The following is a 25,605-nucleotide window of genomic DNA, read 5'->3' as shown; positions in this document are numbered from 1 at the left end:
GATCCAGCCGGCACTCACACAGAGCCAAGGCTGGAGAGGAGGATGGATGTGGTTAATTTGCAGAAAGGGCAGATGACGTCACAGACAGGCAGTGCTTTGTCTCCTCTCTCTCGGGGGCCGATCTGAGGACCTTCGCCAGAACAAAAGGGAAACTCCACAGCATAATCTCCTCCTCCCTCCATCCATCCAGTCAGTTGTGTATCACAGTATGTAACAACAGGGCGTGGAGGAGCGGATATATCCCCAACAGGTCGGTGGTGGACCATCATTCTCAGTGCCAGATGAGTCTATAACCTCAGGCTAATTTTAACCACAGCAAGTCATATTTTCACAATAGCATTAGCAGATTGAAAAAGAACACAAACAAAAGGGAACGAACTATTGAAATCATCAATACATTATTGCAAAACATACATTATTAACAGGTCACTTTGCCCATCAGTCACCTACACAAACATGCATCTATGACGGTCAGTCCGCCAGACTTCTCCTCCAAGCCAGTGGAATGATCTACAGTTTTGACCGTGTTGAAGTACTTCCATTATTGGTCCTGCTGATTGAACAATGTGTGACGCCTCTCTCCGCTCCACCCCCCGTCATCACCATCTCCCATGCAGGCATCTCCAACTCCCATCTGTCACAAAGAACTAACCAAAACCACAGGATAACAAAAAAAGGAAAAACCTTGTAAACGTAAAAAGCCCTACGACGAGAACAACATATGGTAGGTCACATCTTTGGAATCTGCAACACTGGGGCAGGCAGAGGATCAGATCGAGGTGGTGGATCAATGGCTATCCCAGGCAGACAGACTGACTGGACAACTCTGGCTATGAGGCTATGGTAGGCAGTAGCTTTTCAGACGCAGCAGTAGAAGCACAGCAGAGGAACGACCGGGGAAAGGGGCTCCAAACATATAATCTTAGATTGCTTATTGTTGTTGAGGTGGGGCAGGAGAGGTGGTAGGGGGGCCGCAGGACGCAGGCAGGGTAGGTGGTGGTGGTGGGGGACGCAGGCAGGGTAGGTGGCAGTGGGGGCCGCAGGAATCAGGCAGGAGCGGTGGCAGGAGGCCCCAGGAAGCAGGAAGGAGGCCGCAGGAAGGAGTGGTGGCAGGAGGCCGCAGGAAGCAGGCAGGGTAGGTGGCAGGAGGCCGCAGGCAGGAGTGGTGGCAGGAGGCCGTAGGAAGGAGTGGTGGCAGGAGGCCGCAGGAAGGAGTGGTGGCAGGAGGCCGCAGGAAGCAGGCAGGGTAGGTGGCAGGAGGCCGCAGGCAGGAGTGGTGGCAGGAGGCCGTAGGAAGGAGTGGTGGCAGGAGGCCGCAGGAAGGAGTGGTGGCAGGAGGCCGCAGGAAGCAGGCAGGGTAGGTGGCAGGAGGCCGCAGGCAGGAGTGGTGGCAGGAGGCCGCAGGAAGGAGTGGTGGCAGGAGGCCGCAGGCAGGAGTGGTGGCAGGAGGCCGCAGGAAGCAGGCAGGAGGCCCCAGGCAGGCTGAGGCTGAGGCAGAGGCAGGCGCTAAGACAGACAGGCTCCGTGGGTTTAGTTTTGTGCTGCTTTCCAATCAAAGATCTCAAAGCCTGGGTATCAGTCACTCCACCTCGCGGTGCACCTCTGACGCGTCCGCCCGGCAGATTGGACAAGTGCGATTGGTCTGGAAGGAAGATAAACGGGAAAAGAAAGGTGTTAGTACACTACTTTTGACCGGAGCCGTATGCCCTATATATATATATAGGGAATAGGGTGCCACCCTGGTTAAAAGTACTGTACTATATAGGGAATAGGGTGCCACCCTGGTTAAAAGTAGTGTACTATATAGGGAATAGGGTGCCACCCTGGTTAAAAGTAGTGTACTATATAGGGAATAGGGTGCCACCCTGGTTAAAAGTAGTGTACTATATAGGGAATAGGGTGCCATTTGAGACGTAACTGTAGAGTTAACGATGGACGGAATGGGCTTACCTTTAACCATTTGTCGACGCACTTTGCGTGGAACTCGTGGTTGCAGGGTAATACCCTCAGTAGCTGCCTACACTCAAAGTCACTAAAGCACACAACACACCTGGAAGAGAGAACAGAGCATCACACAGAGCATCATCAGGCTCTGAAATACTGCATGTTTAAAAAGGACAAGACAGTTACTGTTACGATGGATGGATGGATGGATGGATGGATGGATGGATGGATGGATGGATGGATGGATGGTAGGGCCGGGCGATATATGATCACCATATTTTTGGTAGTATGGCAGTATTTTATATTTTTGAGTAGTTCATGACCCTAGCGTGGTAACATATATTATAAAGTGATTTCAAAAATGGGGCTTTGATCGTTTCATACTGTTCAATACAACTTGAGCATTTTCATAAATGTCTGTATTTCCTGCACTTTTGTTATCATTTTCACACTGTGCCACGCATGATAGCAAAACCTCTAGGCCTAGTGAACTGGTGGAATCATGGAAATATGAAGATTCTAATTCTATAGTTGGAATATAGTGGGCAGCACCTTGAATGTGCTGTTTGACATGACAACAAATGATTAAGCCAGAGAGGAATTATTAACAGGGTAGGAACAAAAAGTGTTGGTCAGTGTTTCCAGGGGACCCAAATTAGATGTTACATTACATGATTTCTTACTTCATGTAGCTAGCTAACATTCATGCTTCACCTATTCCTCTCTTGATTTAGAAGATACTGTTGCACGAACAACATGCTTAACTAGGCCTACACCACCAGCACTACACAGGCTATATTGGCTAACTACGTTTGCTCCGACTAGCCAGGACAAACTCACTGGTGTCAGGCTGTATTGGCTAGCTATGTTTGCTCCGACTAGCCAGGACAAACTCACTGGTGTCAGGCTGTATTGGCTAGCTATGTTTGCTCTGACTAGCCAGGACAAACTCACTGGTATCAGGCTGTATTGGCTAGCTACGTTTGCTCTGACTAGCCAGGACAAACTCATTTTCAGTAATATCAAAATCAATAAATCATGCTGAAATAAGTCATGATATGTACAAATTAGTCCCTACACACACAACTCAGCAAAAAAATAAATGTCCTCTCACTGTCAACTGCGTTTATTTTCAGCAAACTTAACGTGAAAATATTTGTATGAACATAACAAGATTCAACAACTGAGACAAACTGAACAAGTTCCACAGACATGTGACTAACAGAAATGGAATAATGTGTCCCTGAACAAAGGGGGGGGGGGTCAAAATCAAAAGTAACAGTCGGTATCTGGTGTGGCCACCAGCTGCATTAAGTACTGCAGTGCATCTCCTCCTCATGGACTGCACCAGATTTGCCAGTTCTTGCTGTGAGATGTTACCCCATTCTTCCACCAAGGCACCTGCAAGTTCTCTGACATTTCTGGGGGGAATGGCCCTAGCCCTCACCCTCCGATCCAACAGGTCCCAAATGTGCTCAATGGGAGATCCGGGCTCTTCGCTGGCCATGGCAGAACACTGACATTCCTGTCTTGCAGGAAATTACCCACAGAATGAGCAGTGTGGCTGGTGGCATTGTCATGCTGGAGGGTCATGTCAGGATGAGCCTGCAGGAAGGGTACCACATGAGGGAGGAGGATGTCTTCCCTGTAACGCACAGCATTGAGATTGCCTGCAATGACAACAAGCTCAGTCCGATGATGCTGTGACACACCACCCCAGACCATGACGGACCCTCCACCTCCAAATCGATCCCGCTCCAGAGTACAGGCCTCGGTGTAACGCTCATTCTTTTGACAATCAATGCGAATCCGACCATCACCCCTGGTGAGATAAAACCGTGACTCTTCAGTGAAGACCACTTTTTGCCAGTCCTGTCTGGTCCAGCGACGGTGGGTTTGTGCCCATAGGCGACATTGTTGCCAGTGATGTCTGGTGAGGACCTGCCTACAAGCCCTCGGTCCAGCTTCTCTCAGCCTATTGCGGACAGTCTGAGCACCGATGGAGGGATTGTGCGTTCCTGGTGTAACTCGGGCAGTTGTTGTTGCCATCCTGTACCTGTTCACGCAGATGAGCAGGGACCCTGGGCATCTTTCTTTTGGTGTTTTTCTGAGTCAGTAGAAAGACCTCTTTAGTGTCCTAAGTTTTCATAACTGACCTTAATTGCCTACCGTCTGTAAACTGTTAATGTCTTAACGACCGTTCCACAGGTGCATGTTCATTAATTGTTTATGGTTCATTGAACAAGCATGGGTAACAGTGTTTAAACCCTTCACAATGAAGATCTGTGAAGTTATTTTGGATTTTTACAAATTATCTTTGAAAAGACAGGGTCCTGAAAAAGGGACGTTTATTTTAATTTTTTGCTGAGTTGTATTTTGCTAAATAAGTACCTTAAAAAAGGGTCACGTGTAAACATTTACCAAGTGGTCACTACAGACTGAAATTGAAAAGCTAGTTTGTTCTACTGTAATCAATAGATCACACAGATTAATCATTCACCTCAATAGTGTATGGAAATGCAGCTACATCTGCCATTTGCACTCTTCTAAAACACAAACCACAACGAACTTGGGTATAATACACCTGTCAATAGATGAGAATATGTACAGTGCATTCGGAAACTATTCAGACCTCTTGACGTTTTCCATATTTTGTTACAGCCTAAATCTAAAATGGATTAAATTGTCCCCCCCCCACCCCACAAATTTACACACACTACATCATAATGACAAAGCAAAAACAGGTTACGACATTTAAACAAATTTTATTTAAAAACCCCCCCCCCGAAATATCACATTTACATAAGTATTCAGACCCTTTACTCAGTACTTTGTTGAAGCACCTTTGGCAGTGATTACAGCCTCTTCTTGGGTATAAGCTTGGCACACCTGTATTTGGGGAGTTTCTCCCGTTCTTCTCTGCAGATCCTTTTATTTATTTATTTCACCTTTATTTAACCAGGTAGGCCAGTTGAGAACAAGTTCTCATTTACAGCTGCAACCTGGCCAAGATAAAGCAAAGTAGTGCGACACAAACACAGAGTTACACAAACAAACGTACAGTCAATAACAGTAGAAACATCATGTACAGTGTGTGCAAATGTAGAAGAGTAGGGAGGTACGGCAATAAATAGGCCTTACAATTTACACCTGTATTTGCAGAGTTTCTCCCATTATTTTCTACAGATCCTCTCAGATCCTCTGTCAGGTTGGACGGGGAGTGTCGCTGCGCAGCTATTTTCAGGTCTCTCCAGAGATGTTTTATCAGGTTGAAGTCCGGGCTCTGGCTGGGCCACGCAATGACATTCAGAGACTTGTCCCAAAGCCACTCCTGCATTGTCTTGGCTGAGGTCCTGAGCGCTCTGGAGCAGGTTTTCATAAAGGATCTCTCTGTACTTTGCTCCGTTCATCTTTCCCCTCGATCCTGACTAGTCTCCCAGTCCCTGCCACTGAAAAACATCCCCACAGCATAATGCTGCCACCACCATGCTTCACCGTAGGGATGGTGCCAGGTTTCCTCCAGATGTGACACGACATTCAGGCCAAAGAGTTCAATCTTGGTGTCATCAGACCAGAGAATCTTGTTTCTCATGGTCTGAGAATCCTTTAGGTGCCTTTTACTGAGGAGTGGCTTCCGTCTGGCCACTCTACCATAAAGGCCTGATTAGTGGAGTGCTGCAAAGATGGTTGTCCTTCTGGAAAGTTCCATCTCCACAGAGGAACTGGAGGTCTGTCAGAGCTTCACCATCTGGCAGTCCGACGGACAAATCTGGGTTTGGCGGATGCCAGGAGAACGCTACCTGCCATAGTGCCAACTGTAAAAGTTTGGTGGAGGAGGAAAAATGGTCTAGGGCTGTTTTTCATGATTCAGGCTAGGCCCCTAAGATCCAGTGAAGGGGAATCTTACATGACATTCTAGATGATTCTGTGCTTCCAACTTTGTGGCAACATTTGTCCTGTTTCAGCACGTCCCCGTGCACAAAGCGAGGTCCATACAGAAATGGTTTGTCGAGATCGGTGTGGAAAAACTTCACTGGCCTGCACAAAGCCTTGATCAACCTCATTGAACACCTTTGGGATGAATTGGAACGCCGACTGCGAGCCAGGACTAATCAGACCTCACTAACGCTCGTGGCTGAATGGAAGCAAGTCCCCGCGGCAATGTTCCAACGTCTAGTGGAAAGCATTCTCAGAAGAGTGGAGGCTGTTATAGCTGCAAAGTGGGCGACCAACTCCATATTAAAGCCCATGATTTTTTTGTTCAACGAGCAGGCGTCCACATACTTTTAGTATGTTTTTTTGTTTTTTTACAACAATGACATCCATTTCTTTCCTACTTTAGAGAGTGTTTGACACAATTAACTAAACACAATTTAAATCAGAGTCCATTGAGTCTGTGCAGCAGGCTGAACGTTTATAGTATACTGAAGAAAAATATAAAATACAACATGAAGTGTTGGTCCCAGGTTTCATGAGCTGAAATAAGAGATCCCAGAAATGTTCCATACGCACAAAAAGCTAATTTCTCTGAAATGTTGTGTCTAAATTTGCTTCCATCCATTTTAGTGAGCATTTCTCCTTTGCCAAGATAATCCATCTACCTGACAGGTATGGCATATCAATAAGCTGTTTAAACAGCATGAGCATTACACAGGTGCACCTTGTGCTGGGAACAATAAAAGTACACAAAAATGTCTAAAGTTTTGAGGGAGTGTGAAATTGGCATGCTGACTGCAGGAATGTCCACCAGAGCTGTTGCCAGATCATTTAATGTTAATTTCTCTACCATTAACCGCATTCAACATCATTTTAGAAAATTTGGTAGTATGTCCAACCGGCCTCACATCCGCAGACCACGTGTAACCACGCCAGCCCAGGACCTCCACATCCGGCTTCTTCACCTGCAGGATTGTCTGAGACCAGCCACCCAGACAGCTGATGAAATTGTGGGTGTCCACAATCGAATAATTTCTGCAAAAACTGTATCAGGGAAGCTCATCTGCATGCTCGTCGTCCTCTCCAGGGTCATGACCTGACTGCAGTACGGCATCATAATCGACTTCAGTGGGCAAATGCTCACCTTCGATGGGCACTGGCACGCTGGAGAAGTGTGCTGTTCACAGATGAATCCCGGTTTCAACTGCACCAGGCAGATGGCAGACAGTGTGTATGGTGTTGAGTGGGCGAGCGGTTTGCTGATGTCAACGTTGTGAACAGAGTGCCCCATGGTGGCGGTGGGGTTATGGTATGGGCAGGCATAAACTACGGACAACGAACACAACTGCATTTTATCGATAGCAATTTGAATGCACAGAGATACTGTGACGAGATGCTGAGGCCTATTTTAGTGCCATTCATCCACCGCCATCACCTCATGTTTTAGCATAATAATGCACGGCCCCATGTCGCAATTCCTGGAAGCTGAAAATGTTCCAGTTCTTCCATGACCTGCATACTCTCCAGATATGTCACCCATTGAGCATGTTTGGGATGCTCTGGATGGACGTGTACGACAGTGTGTTCCAGCTAATATCCAGCAACTTCACACAGCCATTGAAGGGGACTGGAACAACATTCCACAGGCCACAATCAACAGCCTGACCAACTCTATGCAAAAGAGATGTGTCCCGCTGCATGAGGCAAATGGTGGTCACACCAGATACAGACTAGTTTTCTGATCCACACCCCTACTTTTTTTTAAGGTATCTGTGACCAACAGATGCATATCTGTATTCCCAGTCATGTGAAACCAATAGATTAGGGCCTAATTAATTTATTTCAATTGACTGATTTCCATATATGAACCGTAACTCAGTAAAATCTTTGAATTTGCGCATATATTTTTTGTTCAGTGTACATTTAGTAAGCTAGCTAGCCAGCTACATAGCGATTAGCGGCTAAAACTATTTATTTTAGCCACAACTTGCTAAGAAAATACAAATTAGCAGATAGTACGACAAATTAATAATGTAGTTATAGAACGCTTGTCGAAAGCAGCATCGTTGTCACTAGGGATGCACAATATATTGGCGAACATATCGGAATCGGACGATATTAGCTAAAAATGCCAACATCGGTCGATGTCTAGCTTAACGCCGATGTCAAAGCTGACGTGCATACCTATATAATGTAGGTACATGACGTAATGAAGTCACGTAAAATGTTGCGCTACACGTGCAACACAGCATTCCTAACCTAGCCCACAATGTCTGCTGCCTGTTCACCCCGCTATCATCCAGAAGGTGAGGTCAGTACAGGTGCATCAAAGCTGGGACCGAGAGACTGAAAAACAGCTTCTATGTCAAGGCCATCAGACGGTTAAACAGCCACCACTAACATTGAGTGGCTGCTGCCAACATACAGACTCAAATCTCTGGCCACTTTAATACATTTAATAAATGGATTTAATAAAGGTATCACTAGTCACTTTAATTAACGTCACTTTAATAATGTCTACATATCCTACATTACTCATCTCATATGTATACACTGTATTCTACACCCTCTACTGCATCTTGCCTATGCCGCACGGCCATCGCTCATCCATATATTTATATGTACATATTCTTATTCATCCTTTTACATTTGTGTGTATTAGATAGTCGGTGGATTACTTGTTAGAAAATACTGCACTGTCGGAACTAGAAGCACAAGCATTTCGCTTCACTCGCATTAACATCTGCTAAACTTGTATGTGATCAATTCAATTTGATTTAAGTATTAGCTAGGTTGCCACTTGTTGTTCGCCTGTTCAAATTGAAATTGAACTTCAGTTCATGAAAATAAATAGCTAGCCAGCTACTTAACCCTGTTGCCCAAAGCTAGCGTTATAAGCAGCCAGCTAGCTTCATCTGGCTAGTGATGCTCGACCGGACCGGGTTATATGTTGTGAAGCTAGCCACAATAATTTAACGTGTTCATACATTTTTTACGTAGTTATTACACATTGATTACACTACCACTCATATTTCATATGTCAATGATCCATCGATACGTATGCTATGATGCTGGTAAAGTTGTCTCGTGCACCTACAGTTCTGGTCATAAACAAAGCTAGCTAGCTCATGGATGCAAACAATGTTCGTCCCCCAAAACATAGCAAAACGACATCTGTTTCAGTAGCTATAGTTAGCTAGCTAACTATATAGCTAGGTGTTATCATCTAAAATAACCCTAATTTATAAGACAGTTCTTATTTGATTAATGGTGGTCGGACCTATCTATGTGAAGCTAGCCACAATAGTTGACTTTGAGGTTAGCCTTCAAAATAAAAGTATGGCATAATTCTACTATTTGTATTCATTTGCATCACTGTCAATGAAGGTAAACCGCAAATTCCACTATTGTGCCTAATCCTTATTATGTGACGTGCAGTCATATTCAGGTCCTGATTGGTCAACACGCAAAGACCCGAACAGCAAAGACCCAAACGGCGTTCCATAGAAATCCTGGTTGAATGAAACGACTGAACAACGAAACAGCAAGTAAGTGAAAGAAATAGGTTTTGATTATGTTTTACTGGTAATGGGAACATACGTAAATGCCAACAAAATAACTTTTTTGTGTGTGTGTGTAACCTTTATTTAACTAGGTCAGTTAAGAACAAATTCGTATTTACAATGACGACCTACCTCGGCCAAACCCGGACGATGCTGGGCCAATTGTGTGCCGCCCTATGGGACTCCCAATCACGGCCGGATGTGATACACCCTGGATTCGAACCAGGGACTGTAGTGACGACTCTTGCAGTGCCTTAGACAGCTGCGCCCATATGTGTGTGTGTGTTAACTATTTAACTGTCCTACAACGTTTAAAAGGCCGCTAAAATGTTTAATATTGGTATAATTTTTTGGGCAGGGAAAATATCAGATATCGGTATCGGCCAAAACTGTTAAAATCGGTGCATCACTAGTTGTCACCAACATCTATCTGACCATGCAGATTGCAGAGTGAACGACAAGAAAGGGTTCCTGTCTCCGTGGTCAAGCAGCTGCTCTCTCCTTGAGTGACAGGGGGCGGGGCTTGGCGCACAAGGGGGCGGGGCGTATCACGTGAGGGGGCGGGGCTTGGCGCACGAGGGGGGCGGGGGAATTTGGCATCACATTTAACAAACCAAATTTTTTAAATACCGTTAAAGAAATTAAAAGCCCAAACCGGTCTGTGCATCAATACCGGTATATAGTAAAATACTGTATAAGACTGAAGTGATTGGTCCCCACCTTCATTACCGGTCATCTGCTCTTGGCTTTCCTCTTGTTTTTTTTACAGAGACTAAACAAATGATTTTTCTTCTGCCCAGCCCTACTTGGCCAGCCAGTCAGATGGTGGGTGGGTGGTATAACACAAGACAAGGCAGTAGAAGATTATCTTACAGCGTTTGTTCAGATTGATGGTTGTCGAGGTTGAACCTGTAGGATGGAAGCTGTTCAATGTCTGCCTTGGTAATTCCTCGTGGTTTAGCCTCTCCCAGCCGTTCAGCCAGGTTCAGTAATGCCTGAGAGGGGGTGTGAGAGACATACATATTTAATTAAGGCCAGTTGTTTTGGTTTATTTACATTTATATTGACCGGTATGACCAGCATTATCCACTAGGTTTGCTGCAGGTAGAAAATTAAAGGAAATGGTCTTTCAAATCAAATCAAATGTATTTATATAGCCCTTCGTACATCAGCTGATATCTCAAAGTGCTGTACAGAAACCCAGCCTCTTTAATTTACACAAGTGGTCTCCAATCAATCAATCAATGGTTGTGAGTGTTAGGTGGGGGGGTCCACCTAAACTGCCCCCTATTTTACCTATATTTAACTTCCGAGTCCGCTGGAGAGGATCGGCTTGATCAAAGTGATGTGTAGAATCACTGATCTACAAATAATACTCCCTGCCAAATAATAACCTTTTTGTCATTAACATTCGTAGAGCTACGCCTCCCCTGGCTTAGGCAACACCCCCCCTCCCCAAACACTTGCGCACAAACTGATATTGATTGGATTGTGTTCTAGCTAAAGACGATTTCCTAGGATTTTCTACCTGCAGAAAACCTAGCGGATAATTCTGGAAATACAGGTTAAAAAAAACATCCAAAACAACTGGCCCCAAATACACTGCTCAAAAAAATAAAGGGAACACTAAAATAACACATCCTAGATCTGAATGAATGAAATATTCTTATTAAATACTTTTTTCTTTACATAGTTGAATGTGCTGACAACAAAATCACACAAAAATTATCAATGGAAATCAAATTTATCAACCCATGGAGGTCTGGATTTAGAGTCACACTCAAAATTAAAGTGGAAAACCACACTACAGGCTGATCCAACTTTGATGTAATGTCCTTAAAACAAGTCAAAATGAGGCTCAGTAGTGTGTGTGGCCTCCACGTGCCTGTATGACCTCCCTACAACGCCTGGGCATGCTCCTGATGAGGTGGCAGATGGTCTCCTGAGGGATCTGGACTAAAGCATCCGCCAACTCCTGGACAGTCTGTGGTGCAACGTGGCGTTGGTGGATGGAGCGAGACATGATGTCCCAGATGTGCTCAATTGGATTCAGGTCTGGGGAACGGGCGGGCCAGTCCATAGCATCAATGCCTTCCTCTTGCAGGAACTGCTGACACACTCCAGCCACATGAGGTCTAGCATTGTCTTGCATTAGGAGGAACCCAGGGCCAACCGCACCAGCATATGGTCTCACAAGGGGTCTGAGGATCTCATCTCGGTACCTAAATGGCAGTCAGGCTACCTCTGGCGAGCACATGGAGGGCTGTGCAGCCCCTCAAAGAAATGCCACCCCACACCATGACTGACCCACCGCCAAACCGGTCATGCTGGAGGATGTTGCAGGCAGCAGAACGTTCTCCACGGCGTCTCCAGACTCTGTCACATCTGTCACATGTGCTCAGTGTGAACCTGCTTTCATCTGTGAAGAGCACAGGGCGCCAGTGGCGAATTTGTCAATCTTGGTGTTCTCTGGCAAATGCCAAACGTCCTGCACGGTGTTGGGCTGTAAGCACAACCCCCACCTGTGGACGTCGGGCCCTCATACCACCCTCATGGAGTCTGTTTCTGACCGTTTGAGCAGACACATGCACATTTGTGGCCTGCTGGAGGCCATTTTGCAGGGCTCTGGCAGTGCTCCTCCTTGCACAAAGGCGGAGGTAGCGGTCCTGCTGCTGGGTTGTTGCCCTCCTACGGCCTCCTCCACGTCTCCTGATGTACTGGCCTGTCTCCTGGTAGCGCCTCCATGCTCTGGACACTACGCTGACAGACACAGCAAACCTTCTTGCCACAGCTCGCATTGATGTGCCATCCTGGATGAGCTGCACTACCTGAGCCACTTGTGTGGGTTGTAGACTCCGTCTCATGCTACCACTAGAGTGAAAGCACCGCCAGCATTCAAAAGTGACCAAAACATCAGCCAGGAAGCATAGGAACTGAGAAGTGGTCTGTGGTCACCACCTGCAGAACCACTCCTTTATTGGGGGTGTCTTGCTAATTGCCTATAATTTCCACCTGTTGTCTATTCCATTTGCTCAACAGCGGGTGCACCTCAGCCACGCTCAAGGTCATAAACGATATCTTAACCGCCATCGATAGGAAACAATACTGTGCAGCCGTATTCATTGACCTGGCCAAGGCTTTTGACTCTGTCAATCACCACATCCTCATCGGCAGACTCGACAGCCTTGGTTTCTCTAATGATTGCCTCGCCTGGTTCACCAACTACTTCTCTGATCGAGTTCAGTGTGTCAAATCGGAGGGTCTGTTGTCCGGGCCTCTGGCAGTCTCTATGGGGGTGCCACAGGGTTCAATTCTCGGGACGACTCTTTTCTCTGCATACATCAATGATGTCGCTCTTGCTGCTGGTGAGTCTCTGATCCACCTCTACGCAGACGACACCATTCTGTATACTTCTGGCCCTTCTTTGGACACTGTGTTAACTAACCTCCAGACGAGCTTCAATGCCATACAACTCTCCTTCCGTGGCCTCCAACTGCTCTTAAATGCAAGTAAAACTAAATGCATGCTCTTCAACCGATCGCTGCCTGCACCTGCCCGCCTGTCCAACATCACTACTCTAGACGGCTTTGACTTAGAATATGTGGACAACTACAAATACCTAGGTGTCTGGTTAGACTGTAAACTCTCCTTCCAGACTCACATCAAACATCTCCAATCCAAAGTTAAATCTAGAATTGGCTTCCTATTCCGCAACAAAGCATCCTTCACTCATGCTGCCAAACATACCCTTGTAAAACTGACCATCCTACCAATCCTCGACTTCGGTGATGTCATTTACAAAATAGCCTCCAATACCCTACTCAATAAATTGGATGCAGTCTATCACAGTGCCATCCGTTTTGTCACCAAAGCCCCTTACACTACCCACCACTGCGACCTGTACACTCTCGTTGGCTGGCCCTCGCTTCATACTCGTCGCCAAACCCACTGGCTCCAGGTCATCTACAAGACCCTGCTAGGTAAAGTCCCCCCTTATCTCAGCTCGCTGGTCACCATAGCAGCACCTACCTGTAGCACGCGCTCCAGCAGGTATATCTCTCTGGTCACCCCCAAAACCAATTCTTCCTTTGGCCGCCTCTCATTCCAGTTCTCTGCTGCCAATGACTGGAACGAACTACAAAAATCTCTGAAATTGGAAACACTTATCTCCCTCACTAGCTTTAAGCACCAGCTGTCAGAGCAGCTCATAGATTACTGCACCTGTACATAGCCTATCTATAATTTAGCCCAAACAACTACCTCTTTACCTACTGTATTCATTTATTTATTTTTGCTCCTTTGCACCCCATTATTTCTATCTCTACTTTGCACTTTCTTCCACTGCAAACCAACCATTCCAGTGTTTTTTTTTACTTGCTATATTGTATTTACTTCGCCACCATGGCCTTTTTATATTTTTATTTATTTTTATATATATTTTGTTTGCCTTCACCTCCCTTATCTCACCTCACTTGCTCACATTGTATATAGACTTATTTTTTTCACTGTATTATTGACTGTATGTTTGTTCTACTCCATGTATCGAACTGCTTTGCTTTATCTTGGCCAGGTCGCAATTGTAAATGAGAACGTGTTCTCAATTTGCCTACCTGGTTAAATAAAGGTGAAATAAAATGTGAAATTTATTGTCAATCAGTGTTGCTTCCTAAGTGGACAGTTTGATTTCACAGAAGTGTGATTGACTTGGAGTTACATTGTGTTGTTTAAGTGTTCCCTTTATTTTTTTGAGCAGTGTATAATACACAGATACAAAATACAGAAACACAGAAATAAATCACTAAGTGTATTGATGACCTGGTCCTCTCACCTCATAGTTCTCCATCTCCACATCATCTACATCCAGGTCCAGACTGATGGCTGGTCCCACTGCTGTAGGAGCCACAGGAAGCAGCGACCTGCACAGAGACAGAACAGTCACATAAACACCCAGATCAAATAAGAAAGTGGGGGGAAAAAGGCAACGTATTGGTGGTGATGGTTATAAATATTCACTTTTTTTTTTCTTTTCCTGAGTGTATGTTCAGTTACGTTAGCACTTCACTTTAAAAATGGGTGTACAATTCTAGGTCCTGAAAGACTTTGGGCTGAAAAAATGTGTATCATTTAGTTCTGTATTAAATGTCATACTCACAGGAAGTATGGCAGGAAGCCTGGGTAGTAGGGAGGTGGCGGCGGTGGGGGGGGCAGGGGCTGCTGTAACCGGTACCTGTGGCCACTGACACGTCGCGGCAGCATGTGGGGGTATGGCTGACCAGGAGACAGAGACATATAGCTGTTAACATGGTGGTTGTGAACTATCCTATGGAAGTGGCTGGTTATTTAAATGGTAATTTCGCCAGCTCTGTAGCTTTAGCTAGCTCTACAATCCTTACCACTGGGAAAGGTTAGCTAGCTCTATGCTATGCTTTCTGTGTGAAGTGATGCCAAAGTCCTAGCATTGGGAAAGGTTAGCTAGCTCTATGCTACGCTTTCTGTGCGAAATTATGCTAAAGTTTTACCATTGCGATGGGTTACGTTGAGCTAGCTGAAGTTTTACCACTGGGATAGGTTAGGGATAGATAGCTCTATGGTTTTGCTAACTGTGCAATGGTGAAGACATGAGGTCTTACCACTGTGAAGGGTTAACACATTTATAGATGCTAACTACGCTCGTTTTGAAAGTTAAAAACATTGCGTGCGGTACGGTTTTGGAAACATAAGGAACGTATCTTTTATATCAGCGAAAAATAATAAAAACATTTTTTTTTAAAGGTTAAATTACTACAAAACTTTATAGGGTTAGGGTTCCCACACAGCCATATCGCTTGTTTACGGAAGACAAGACGCGGCCACCTGTGCTAATTAGCCATCTAGCGTGCTCCCAGCACCTGTGCTAATTAGCCACCTAGCGTGCTCCCAGCACCTGTGCTAATTAGCCACCTAGCGTGCTCCCAGCACCTGTGCTAATTAGCCACCTAGCGTGCTCCCAGCACCTGTGCTAATTAGCCACCTAGCGTGCTCCCAGCACCTGTGCTAATTAGCCATCTAGCGTGCTCCCAGCACCTGTGCTAATTAGCCATCTAGCGTGCTCCCAGCACCTGTGCTAATTAGCCATCTAGCGTGCTCCAACACCTGTGTGTAAGCTAACTGGAGAGGAAGAGTAGGTCTTCGACTGGCACATGGATCTGTGCAAAACTGCTTAATTTGAACGATTATTTCTCACTGATGAAAGATAAGGGGTATACATCTACTGATGAGTGATCAGTGCTTTTTGAAGTCGGTTTTAGTTTCGGATTCGATTATTTAAAAAATGTAGCTACGGTTTTCGATTTTTAAAAAACAACATGAAATTATATTACAATGACTGAGCTTTTTAATGGAAATTCCAAAAATAGTGAACATTCTATTGCAAAAACATTGAAAATATCCCATTGTCTCGGTCAGGTCCATATTCGGTAGACATCAACAGAAACCTGGAAATTACTATGAAATAATAACATATTTAAGTTGTGTTTATTACTTCGTTTTTAATTTGATGACTATAAGGAATGAAAAAAATTGTCAACATCTCATCTCTGCTCAGGCAGAAGCCGTCAGCCAGACCATGGAACGTTACGTTCTCCCCCATACTATACTGTCTTAATTCATCCTACTTAGCTAGCCTGCCTAAGTATGCTGCAGAAATGTCTGACTTAAAATCATTTTACTAGTTCTTCAAAGTAGATAAGGTTATACTTTCACGAACTGTGTCTGTCCTTCTCGTCATTGTGTTGAGTACATTCCTTTCTCATGCGGTCCGTGTGTATCTAACCTAAAGTTGTGTACAAGTGTATCCGTCCTAAATCTGTACACAATGAGAAGATGCTTATGTCTTATGCCCTAACAATGGGAGTTGTTGTTCCAAGGGCGGGAAGGCTGGCGTCCAAAATAAGCATTTAGAAAACACACTGGGCTTATTTTTGGATCGATTTAGGCGAGAGTGAAACCTCTTGCTTCGCCTCTTCCTCGCTGATCCGTCTCGGAGTTGGAAAAAAAACTGACGCACCGATTATGGTCATTGTAGTTAATTATCACATTTCTGCGGGTAGGTTGAATATTTGTTTAAGGAAAACTACAACTCCGTTCAGCCTAGTATCTCACATAGTTCGATTTGATTTCTCTCTAGAGAAACGGCACGTTGGGCTCATAAACAAAAACGAACTAAAATGGAATTTGGGTCAATTAGTTGTTTAATAACCCGAAAGTCGGTTAATCGCTCGGCACTAATATCTACCTTTAACTTCCTTCATACTGGACACAGAGACATAACAATGGTATTCACAAGTTCATCTGACTCTGGGGAAGTATGTATGTATATACATATTCATAAAAATAAAATGTATTTACTCTGAATCGAACATAACAGGAGAAATGACGATAGTTGCTGGTGAGTTTCAATCAGATACTGGTTCAGCTAGCTAGCTCTATATGAGGTAAAGCCTTACCACTGAGAAGGGCAGGTGTGAGGTAAAGCCTTACCACTGAGAAGGGCAGGTGTGAGGTAAAGCCTTACCACTGAGAAGGGCAGGTGGGAGGTAAAGCCTTACCACTGAGAAGGGCAGGTGGGAGGTAAAGCCTTACCACTGAGAAGGGCAGGTGGGAGGTAAAGCCTTACCACTGAGAAGGGCAGGTGGGAGGTAAAGCCTTACCACTGAGAAGGGCAGGTGGGAGGTAAAGCCTTACCACTGAGAAGGGCAGGTGGGAGGTAAAGCCTTACCACTGAGAAGGGCAGGTGGGAGGTAAAGCCTTACCACTGAGAAGGGCAGGTGGAAGGTAAAGCCTTACCACTGAGAAGGGCAGGTGGGAGGTAAAGCCTTACCACTGAGAAGGGCAGGTGGGAGGTAAAGCCTTACCACTGAGAAGGGCAGGTGGGAGGTAAAGCCTTACCACTGAGAAGGGCAGGTGGGAGGTAAAGCCTTACCACTGAGAAGGGCAGGTGGGAGGTAAAGCCTTACCACTGAGAAGGGCAGGTGGGAGGTAAAGCCTTACCACTGAGAAGGGCAGGTGGGAGGTAAAGCCTTACCACTGAGAAGGGCAGGTGTGAGGTAAAGCCTTACCACTGAGAAGGGCAGGTGGGAGGTAAAGCCTTACCACTGAGAAGGGCAGGTGGGAGGTAAAGCCTTACCACTGAGAAGGGCAGGTGGGAGGTAAAGCCTTACCAATGGGAAGGGCAGGTGTGAGGTAAAGCCTTACCACTGAGAAGGGAATCTCCTGGTGCAGAGGCTCCTGAGGGAGGTACTGGAGGGGGACAGAGGGAGGCATCGCTGATGGGTGGTGGTGACTCGAGGCAGGGTAAGAGAACGTTCCTAATGGATGCTGGTCCCCCCTGAGGTCCACTTCATTCTCTACCCTCTGGAGAGGCTGGCCGAGGGGAGAGGGAATGAGTGTGAGTGAACTAAAACAGTCAGGTTTCATACATTCTAACTCATTCCTTCATGAGGATCAACTACTATACAGAAAGTACCACTGAAAGCAATAGAAGCATTTGGTTCATACACTAAATAAATCCTAAGCATTACATGGGCTTGCTCCTACCTATCTTTCCGATTTGGTCCTGCCGTACATACCTACACGTACACTAGGGTCACAAGACACAGGCCTCCTTATTGTCCCTAGAATTTCTTAGCAAACAGCTGGAGGCAGGGCTTTCTCCTATAGAGCTAAATTTTTATGGAATGGTCTTTAAGTCTTTATTGAAGACTCATCTCTTCAGTAGGTCCTATGATTGAGTGTAGTCTGACCCAGGAGTGTGAAGTTGACAGAAAGGCACTGGAGCAATGAACCGCCCTTGCTGTTTCTGCCTGGCCGGTTCCCCTATCTCCACTGGGATTCTCTGCCACTAACCCTATTACAGGGGCTGAGTCACTGGCTTACTGGTGCTCTTCCATGCCGTCCCTAGGAGGGTCACTTGAGTGGGTTGAGTCAATGACGTGATCTTCCTGTCCGGGTTGGTGCCCACCCCCCTTGGGTTGTGCCGTGGGGGAGATCTTTGTGAGCTATACTACTCGGCCTTGTCTCAGGATGGTAAGTTGGTGGTTGAAGATATCCCTCTAGTGGTGTGGGGGCTGTGCTTTGGCAAAGTGGGTGGGGTTATATCCTGCCTGTTTGGCCCTGTCCGGGGGTATCGTCGGACGGGGCCACAGTGTCTCCCGACCCCTCCTGGCTCTTATTATTTGGCCCTGCTGGTCATCTATGAACATTTGAACATCTTGGCCATGTTCTGTTATAATCTCCACCCTGCACAGCCAGAAGAGGACAGGCCTCCCCTCATAGTCTGGTTCCTCTCTAGGTTTGTTCCTAGTGTAACAGTTTAACTTTACGTCCGTCCCCTCGCCCCGACCCAGGCGCGAACCAGGGACCCTCTGCACACAACAACAGTCACCCACAAAGCATTGTTACCCATCGCTCCACAAAAGCCGCGGCCCTTGCAGAGCAAGGGGAACCACTACTTCAAGGTCTGAGCGAGTGACGTCACCGATTGAAACGCTATTAGCGCGCACCACCGCTAACTAGCTAGCCATTTCACATCGGTTACACTAGGTTCTGGCCTTTCTAGGGAGTCTTTCCTAGCCACCGTGCTTCTACACCTGCATTGCTTGCTGTTTGGGGTTTTAGGCTGGGTTTCTGTACAGCACTTTGAGATATCAGCTGATGTAAGAAGGGCTATATAAATACATTTGATTGATTGATTCTTCACTTTTTTATTCATGTGGATCAACTACTGTGTTTGTGTACTAGATGACATGAGGCGTACTTCTAATGTTATTTGAAACAGACAGGGGTTCTGTCCCAAAGCCTATTCCTTACATCAGACAAAACAAAAAAAACACCCCAGGCCACTCTTGAACGTCTACAACTTGATAGAAAGTATGTAGAAATTATAATGGACATACAGTGCCTTCAGGAAAGTATTCACACCCCTTGACTTTACCAAATGTTGTGCTGTATACATATCAATATGCACTATGCACATCAATATACACTATACACATCAATATACACATGTATATACACTATACACTATACACATCAATATTCACATCAATATATACTATACAATATACACATCACTATACACATCAAAATGTATTAAATTGAGATTTTGTGTCACTGGCCTACACGCAATATCCCACAATGTCAAAGTGGATTTGTGTTTTTAGAAACTTTTTTAAAATGAATTACAAATAAGATGAAATGTCTTGAGTTAATAATTATTCAACCCCTTTGCTGTAGCAAGCCTTAAGTTCAGGAGTAAAAAATGTGCTTAACAAGTCACATAATAAGTTGCATGGACTCACTGTGTGTACAATAACAGTGTTTAATATTATTTTTTGAATGACTCTCATCTCTGTACTCCACACATACAATTATCTGTAAGGTCCCTCAGTTTGAGCAGTGAATATCCAACACAGATTCAACCACAAAGACCAGGGAGGTTTTCTAATGCCTCGCAAAGAGAGGCACTTATTGGTAGATGCATAAAAAAAAAAAAAAAAAGCAGACATTGAATACCCCTTTGAGCATGGTGAAAATATTACACTTTGGATGGTGTATCAATACACCAAGTCACTACAAAGACACAGGTGTCCTCCTAACTCAGTTGCCGGAGAGGAAGGAAACCGCTCAGGAATTTCACCATGAGGCCAATGGTGTCAAAAAAATAAAAAATCATCCCCCAGTCAATCCTGATCTGTTTTTTTACACATCAACCCTTGAGTCCATCCTCACCTCCATTACTGTCAACGCAAGTGTTGGTCTCATGTTTCATGAGATGAAATAAAAAATCCCAGAAATGCTCTATACGCACAAAACTTATTTCTCTGAAATTTTGTGCACAAATTTGTTTACAACCCTGTTCATGAGCTTTTCTCCTTTGCCAAGATAATCCATCCACCTGACAGGTGTGGCATATCAAGAAGCTGATTAAACAGCATGATCATTACACAGGTGCACCTTGTGTTGGGGGACAATAAAAGGCCACTTAAAATGTGCAGTTTTGTCACAACACAATGCCACAGATGTCTCAAGTTGAGGGAGCGTGCAATTGGCATGCTGACTGCAGGAATGTCCACCAGGGCAGTTGCCAGAGAATTTAAAGTTAATTTCTCTACCATATGCAGCCTCCAACATCGTTTTAGAGAAGTTGGCAGTACATCCAACCGGCCTCACAGCCGCAGACCACGTGTAGCCAAGCCAGCCCAGGACCTCCATATCCGGCTTCTTCACCTGCGGGATCGTCTGAGACGAGCTGATGAAACTGTGGGTTTGCAAATCTGAAGAATTTCTTCAAACTGTCAGAAACCGTCTCAGGGAAGCTCATCTGTGTGTTAGTCGTCCTCACCAGGGTCTTGACCTGACTGCAGTTCGACGTTGTAATCGACTTCGTTGGGCAAATGCTCACCTTCGATGGGCACTGGCACGCTGGAGAAGTGAGCGCTTCACAGATTCCTCTCGGTTTCAACTGCACCAGGCAGATGGCAGACAGTGTGTATGGCGTTGCGTGGGCGAGCAGTTTGCGGATGTCAACGTTGTGAACAGAGTGCCCCATGGTGGCGGTGGGGTTATGGTATGGGCAGGTATAAGCTACGGACAACAAACACAACTGCATTTTATCGATGGCAATTTGAATGCACAGAGATACCGTGACGAGATGCTAAGGCCCATTATCGAGCCATTCATCCACCGCCATCACCTCATGTTTCAGCATGATAATGCACGGCCCCATGTCACAATTCCTGGTAGCTGAAAATGTCCCAGTTCTTCCACGGCCTGAATACTCACCAGACGTGTCACCCATTGAGCATGTTTGGGATGCTCTGGATCGACGTGCACGACAGCGTGTTCCAGTTCCCGCCAATATCCAGCAACTTTGCATAGCCATTGAAGAGTGGGACAACATTCCACAGGCCACAATCAACAGCCTGATCAACTCTATGTGAAGGAGATGTGTCGAGCTGCATGAGGCAAATGGTGGTCACACCAGATACTGACTGGTTTTCTGATCCACGCCCCTACCTTTCTTTTAAGGTATCTGTGACCAACAGATGCATATCTGCAGTGGCTCTATGAACGATGGAAAAGCCAGAGAAAACAAGACACCTTGAAGAGACCGTGCTGCCTTCCTGCCCCCAGACTTTCTCTCCCTGCGAGGCCACCTCCCTCAGACTTCAAGCCATGAACTTTCTAACGACTGTCTATCATGTTGGTTTATCTGTATTGTTTTGTTACTTTAAAGCGCTTTGAGATTTTTTTAATGTAATGAATAGCACTATAAAAGTGTAATAATTGATTATTACTTTTGACCAGAACCCCATAGGCCCTGGTCAAAAATAGTGCACTATATAGGGAATAGGGCTCTGGTCTAAAATAGTGCACTATATAGGGAATAGGGCCCTGGTCAAAAATAGTGCACTATATAGGGAATAGGGCCCTGGTCAAAAGTAATGCACTATATAGGGAATAGGGCCCTGGTCAAAAGTAGTGCACTATATAGGGAATAGGGCCCTGGTCAAAAGTAGTGCACTATATAAGGAATAGGGCCCTGGTCAAAAGTAGTGCACTATATAGGGAATAAGGCCCTGGTCAAAAGTAGTGCACTATATAGGGAATAGGGCCCTGGTCAAAAGTAGTGCACTATATAGGGAATAAGGCCCTGGTCAAAAGTAGTGCACTATATAGGGAATAAGGCCCTGGTCAAAAGTAGTGCACTATATAGGGAATAGGGCCCTGGTCAAAAGTAGTGCACTATATAGGGAATAGGTGCCTGGTCTAAAGTAGTGCACTATATAGGGAATAGGGCCCTGGTCAAAAGTAGTGCACTATATAGGGAATAGGGCCCTGGTCAAAAGTAGTGCACTATATAGGGAATAGGGCCCTGGTCAAAAGTAGTGCACTATATAGGGAATAAGGCCCTGGTCAAAAGTAGTGCACTATATAGGGAATAGGGCCCTGGTCAAAAGTAGTGCACTATATAGGGAATAAGGCCCTGGTCTAAAGTAGGGCACTATATAGGGAATAAGGCCCTGGTCTAAAGTAGTGCACTATATAGGGAATAGGGCCCTGGTCAAAAGTAGTGCACTATACAGGGAATAGGGCCCTGGTCAAAAGTAGTGCACTATATAGGGAATAAGGCCCTGGTCAAAAGTAGTGCACTATACAGGGAATAGGGCCCTGGTCAAAAGTAGTGCACTATATAGGGGGTACTCACCATGCGTGGGTGCTGCCTCTGGAGAGGGAGAAACTGGCTGAGACGAGTAAGGTGAGGAGGCTGGTGGGGGGGCGGCCCCGGAGGGTTGGGGTGCAATATAAAATGTTCGCTGGAGATCAGGGGTGGGAAAGCTTGGTAAGACACTGGCAAATGCTGCATTGTACAGGCTTGGATGAGCTAGAAAAAGAGGAGGAGAAAAACACAGACAGAACACACAGAAAAATGTAATAATAAACAGTGTTTAACCATACAGAACTAGACTGGCAAGGCCGTCCTCAAGAAACCACTTCTACATAAATCAAAGCAGTAAGAAAATAAGCATCTATGGATTATAAGCAATCTATTAATCTTTTATTATATATATTTTTTTAAACCTTTATTTAACGAGGCAAATCAGTTGAGAACAAATTCTTATTTACAATGACGGCCTACCGAGGAACAGTGGGGTTAACTGCCTTGTTCAGGGGCAGAACGACAGATGTTTACCTTGTCGGTTCTATGAGTATTTACCAGCCAAATATGGCCAATCCTTAACTCTACACAAACACCTGGGCAGGAGTGAATATGTCCACAGCTCAGATGCAATGATATCAAAAGTATTTGCAAAGATTGTGCCGCTAAATAGCATAAGAAAGAAGCAGTGTTGGTAGGGGTGCTACATCGACAGTGAACAAGACGGTAGTGGTATGGTGTGTTAACAGCGGTATGGTGTGTTAACAGCGGTATGGTGTGTTAACAGCGGTATGGTGTGTTAACAGCGGTATGGTGTGTTAACAGCGGTATGGTGTGTTAACAGCGGTATGGTGTGTTAACAGCGGTATGGTGTGTTAACAGCGGTATGGTGTGTTAACAGCGGTATGGTGTGTTAACAGCGGTATGGTGTGTTAACAGCGGTATGGTGTGTTAACAGCGGTATGGTGTGTTAACAGCGGTATGGTGTGTTAACAGCGGTATGGTGTGTTAACAGCGGTATGGTGTGTTAACAGCGGTATGGTGTGTTAACAGCGGTATGGTGTGTTAACAGCGGTATGGTGTGTTAACAGCGGTATGGTGTGTTAACAGCGGTATGGTGTGTTAACCTTTTCTCAATAGGGGGTGCTGTTTTCACTTTGTAAAAATTCGTTCCCAAATTAAACTGCCTCGTACTCTATTCTTGCTCGTACAATATGCATATTATTATTACTATTGGATAGAAAACACTCTCTAGTTTCTAAAACCGTTTGAATTATATCTGTGAGTAAAACAGAACTCAAGTTGGAGCAAACTTCCTGTCAGGAAGTGAGAAATCTGAAATCAGGCAGTCTGTTCTAGGGTCAGTTTATTAATTTCATGTATTCTATTGGTTGACATGCACTGCATAGGCCTTCCCCTAGAAGTCAGCAAGCAGTGAGAATTGGAATGGAGTTGCTAGGCAGATCTGAGGCCATATAAAGGGTCTTGGAACGTGGGGTGCACTCTTTTCAACATTCGCCATGACGCAAGACAGACCTCAGGATGGCGTTCTGGAAAGCTCTCGTTATAGGCCTTAGATATATCCGGCTCTGATTTTATTCGATATAGGTGTTAAAAACGTCAATGTAGTTATTTTAAACCGAGTTATATCAGTTTATATCAGTATATTGCGATTTTCGGATATTTCTTTGTGCTGCGTTATAGTGAGTTGGGCACGTCTTCGCCACATGGCTAATGTTTACTGCTAATTCCAAAGTTGAAGGCGACAATCTACAACCGAGCAACGATTCTTCTGGACAAAGGACAACTTGCCCAAGATTCTGATGGAAGCTCATCAAAAAGTAAGAACTATTTATGATGTTAATTCGTTGTTCTGTTGAAAAATGTCAAACTATTCCGCCATTAATTTCGGTGCGGTCTCGCTTTAACGCACGCTGTATGTCGTAGTAACGTTAATTTAAAAAATCTAAAACAGCGGTTGCATTAAGAACTAATGTATCTTTCATTTGCTGTCCAACCTGTATTTTTTAGTCAAGTTGATGATTAGTTACTGATTAGATTAGGTGCCTCTCCCAAGATTTCTCCCGACATTTTGTTGGCAGCTTGGCTACTATTCTCATTGTATAACCACGATTTGTGCACCTAAATATGCAAATTTTCGAACAAACTCTATATGTATTGTGTAATATGATGTTATAGGACTGTCATCTGAAGAAGTTTGAGAAGGTTAGTGAAAAAATTAATATCTTTTGCTGGTTTATTCGTTATCGCTATTGTTGGCTTGAATCAATGCTGTTGTGTGGTTGGCTATTGTAGTAAGCTAATATAATGCTATATTGTGTTTTCGCTGTAAAACACTTAAAAAATCTGAAATATTGGCTGGATTCACAAGATCTTTGTCTTTCATTTGCTGTACGCTGTGTATTTTTCATAAATGTTTTATGATGAGTATTTAGGTCATTCACGTTGGTCTCTGTAGTTATTCTAGCTGCTTTGGTGAGAGTTGTGATGGTGGCTGCAATGTAAAACTATGATTTATACCTGAAATATGCACATTTTTCTAACAAAACATATGCTATACAATAAATATGTTATCAGACTGTCATCTGATGAAGTTGTTTCTTGGTTAGTGACTATTTATATCTTTATTTGGTCGAAATTGTGATAGCTACCTATGCAGGAAAAAAATGGTGGGAAACAAAAGTTGTGTCTTTTGCTATCGTGGTTAGCTAATAGAAATACATAGTGTCTTCCCTGTAAAACATTTTAAAAATCAGAAATGATGGCTGGATTCACAAGATGTGTATCTTTCATCTGGTGTCTTGGACTTGTGATTTAATGATATTTAGATGCTAGTATTTACTTGTGGCGCTATGCTAGGCTATGCTAGTCAGCTTTTTTACTGATGAGGGTGCTCCCGGATCCAGGATTGTGACCAAGTAGAAGTTAACAGTGGGTACGGTG

At 44.8% G+C, this 25,605-nt stretch overlaps 1 protein-coding gene across 2 annotated transcripts in view; it reads right to left on the bottom strand.

Annotated features, from left to right (window-relative positions):
* Nucleotides 1-1,421: 1,421 nt before the first annotated feature.
* The window catches only part of LOC120062097 (RING finger protein 44-like), a 37,112-nt gene continuing 12,928 nt past the window's right edge, over nucleotides 1,422-25,605 (bottom strand). For both annotated transcript variants that reach the window (XM_039011906.1, XM_039011907.1), the window contains exons 5-11: nucleotides 22,690-22,866; nucleotides 17,676-17,843; nucleotides 14,596-14,711; nucleotides 14,272-14,359; nucleotides 10,317-10,438; nucleotides 1,951-2,050; nucleotides 1,422-1,642 (exon numbers count right to left, since the gene is read on the bottom strand). In XM_039011906.1, the coding sequence (XP_038867834.1) occupies nucleotides 1,580-1,642; nucleotides 1,951-2,050; nucleotides 10,317-10,438; nucleotides 14,272-14,359; nucleotides 14,596-14,711; nucleotides 17,676-17,843; nucleotides 22,690-22,866 (834 nt within the window). In that variant the 3' untranslated portion in view covers nucleotides 1,422-1,579. The remainder of the gene's footprint in view (nucleotides 1,643-1,950; nucleotides 2,051-10,316; nucleotides 10,439-14,271; nucleotides 14,360-14,595; nucleotides 14,712-17,675; nucleotides 17,844-22,689; nucleotides 22,867-25,605) is intronic.

The sequence above is a fragment of the Salvelinus namaycush genome, chromosome 17 (genome assembly GCF_016432855.1).
Source record: "Salvelinus namaycush isolate Seneca chromosome 17, SaNama_1.0, whole genome shotgun sequence".
NCBI classification, from domain to species: Eukaryota; Metazoa; Chordata; class Actinopteri; order Salmoniformes; family Salmonidae; genus Salvelinus; species Salvelinus namaycush.
This window is presented reverse-complemented; position numbering and strand designations above follow the sequence as displayed.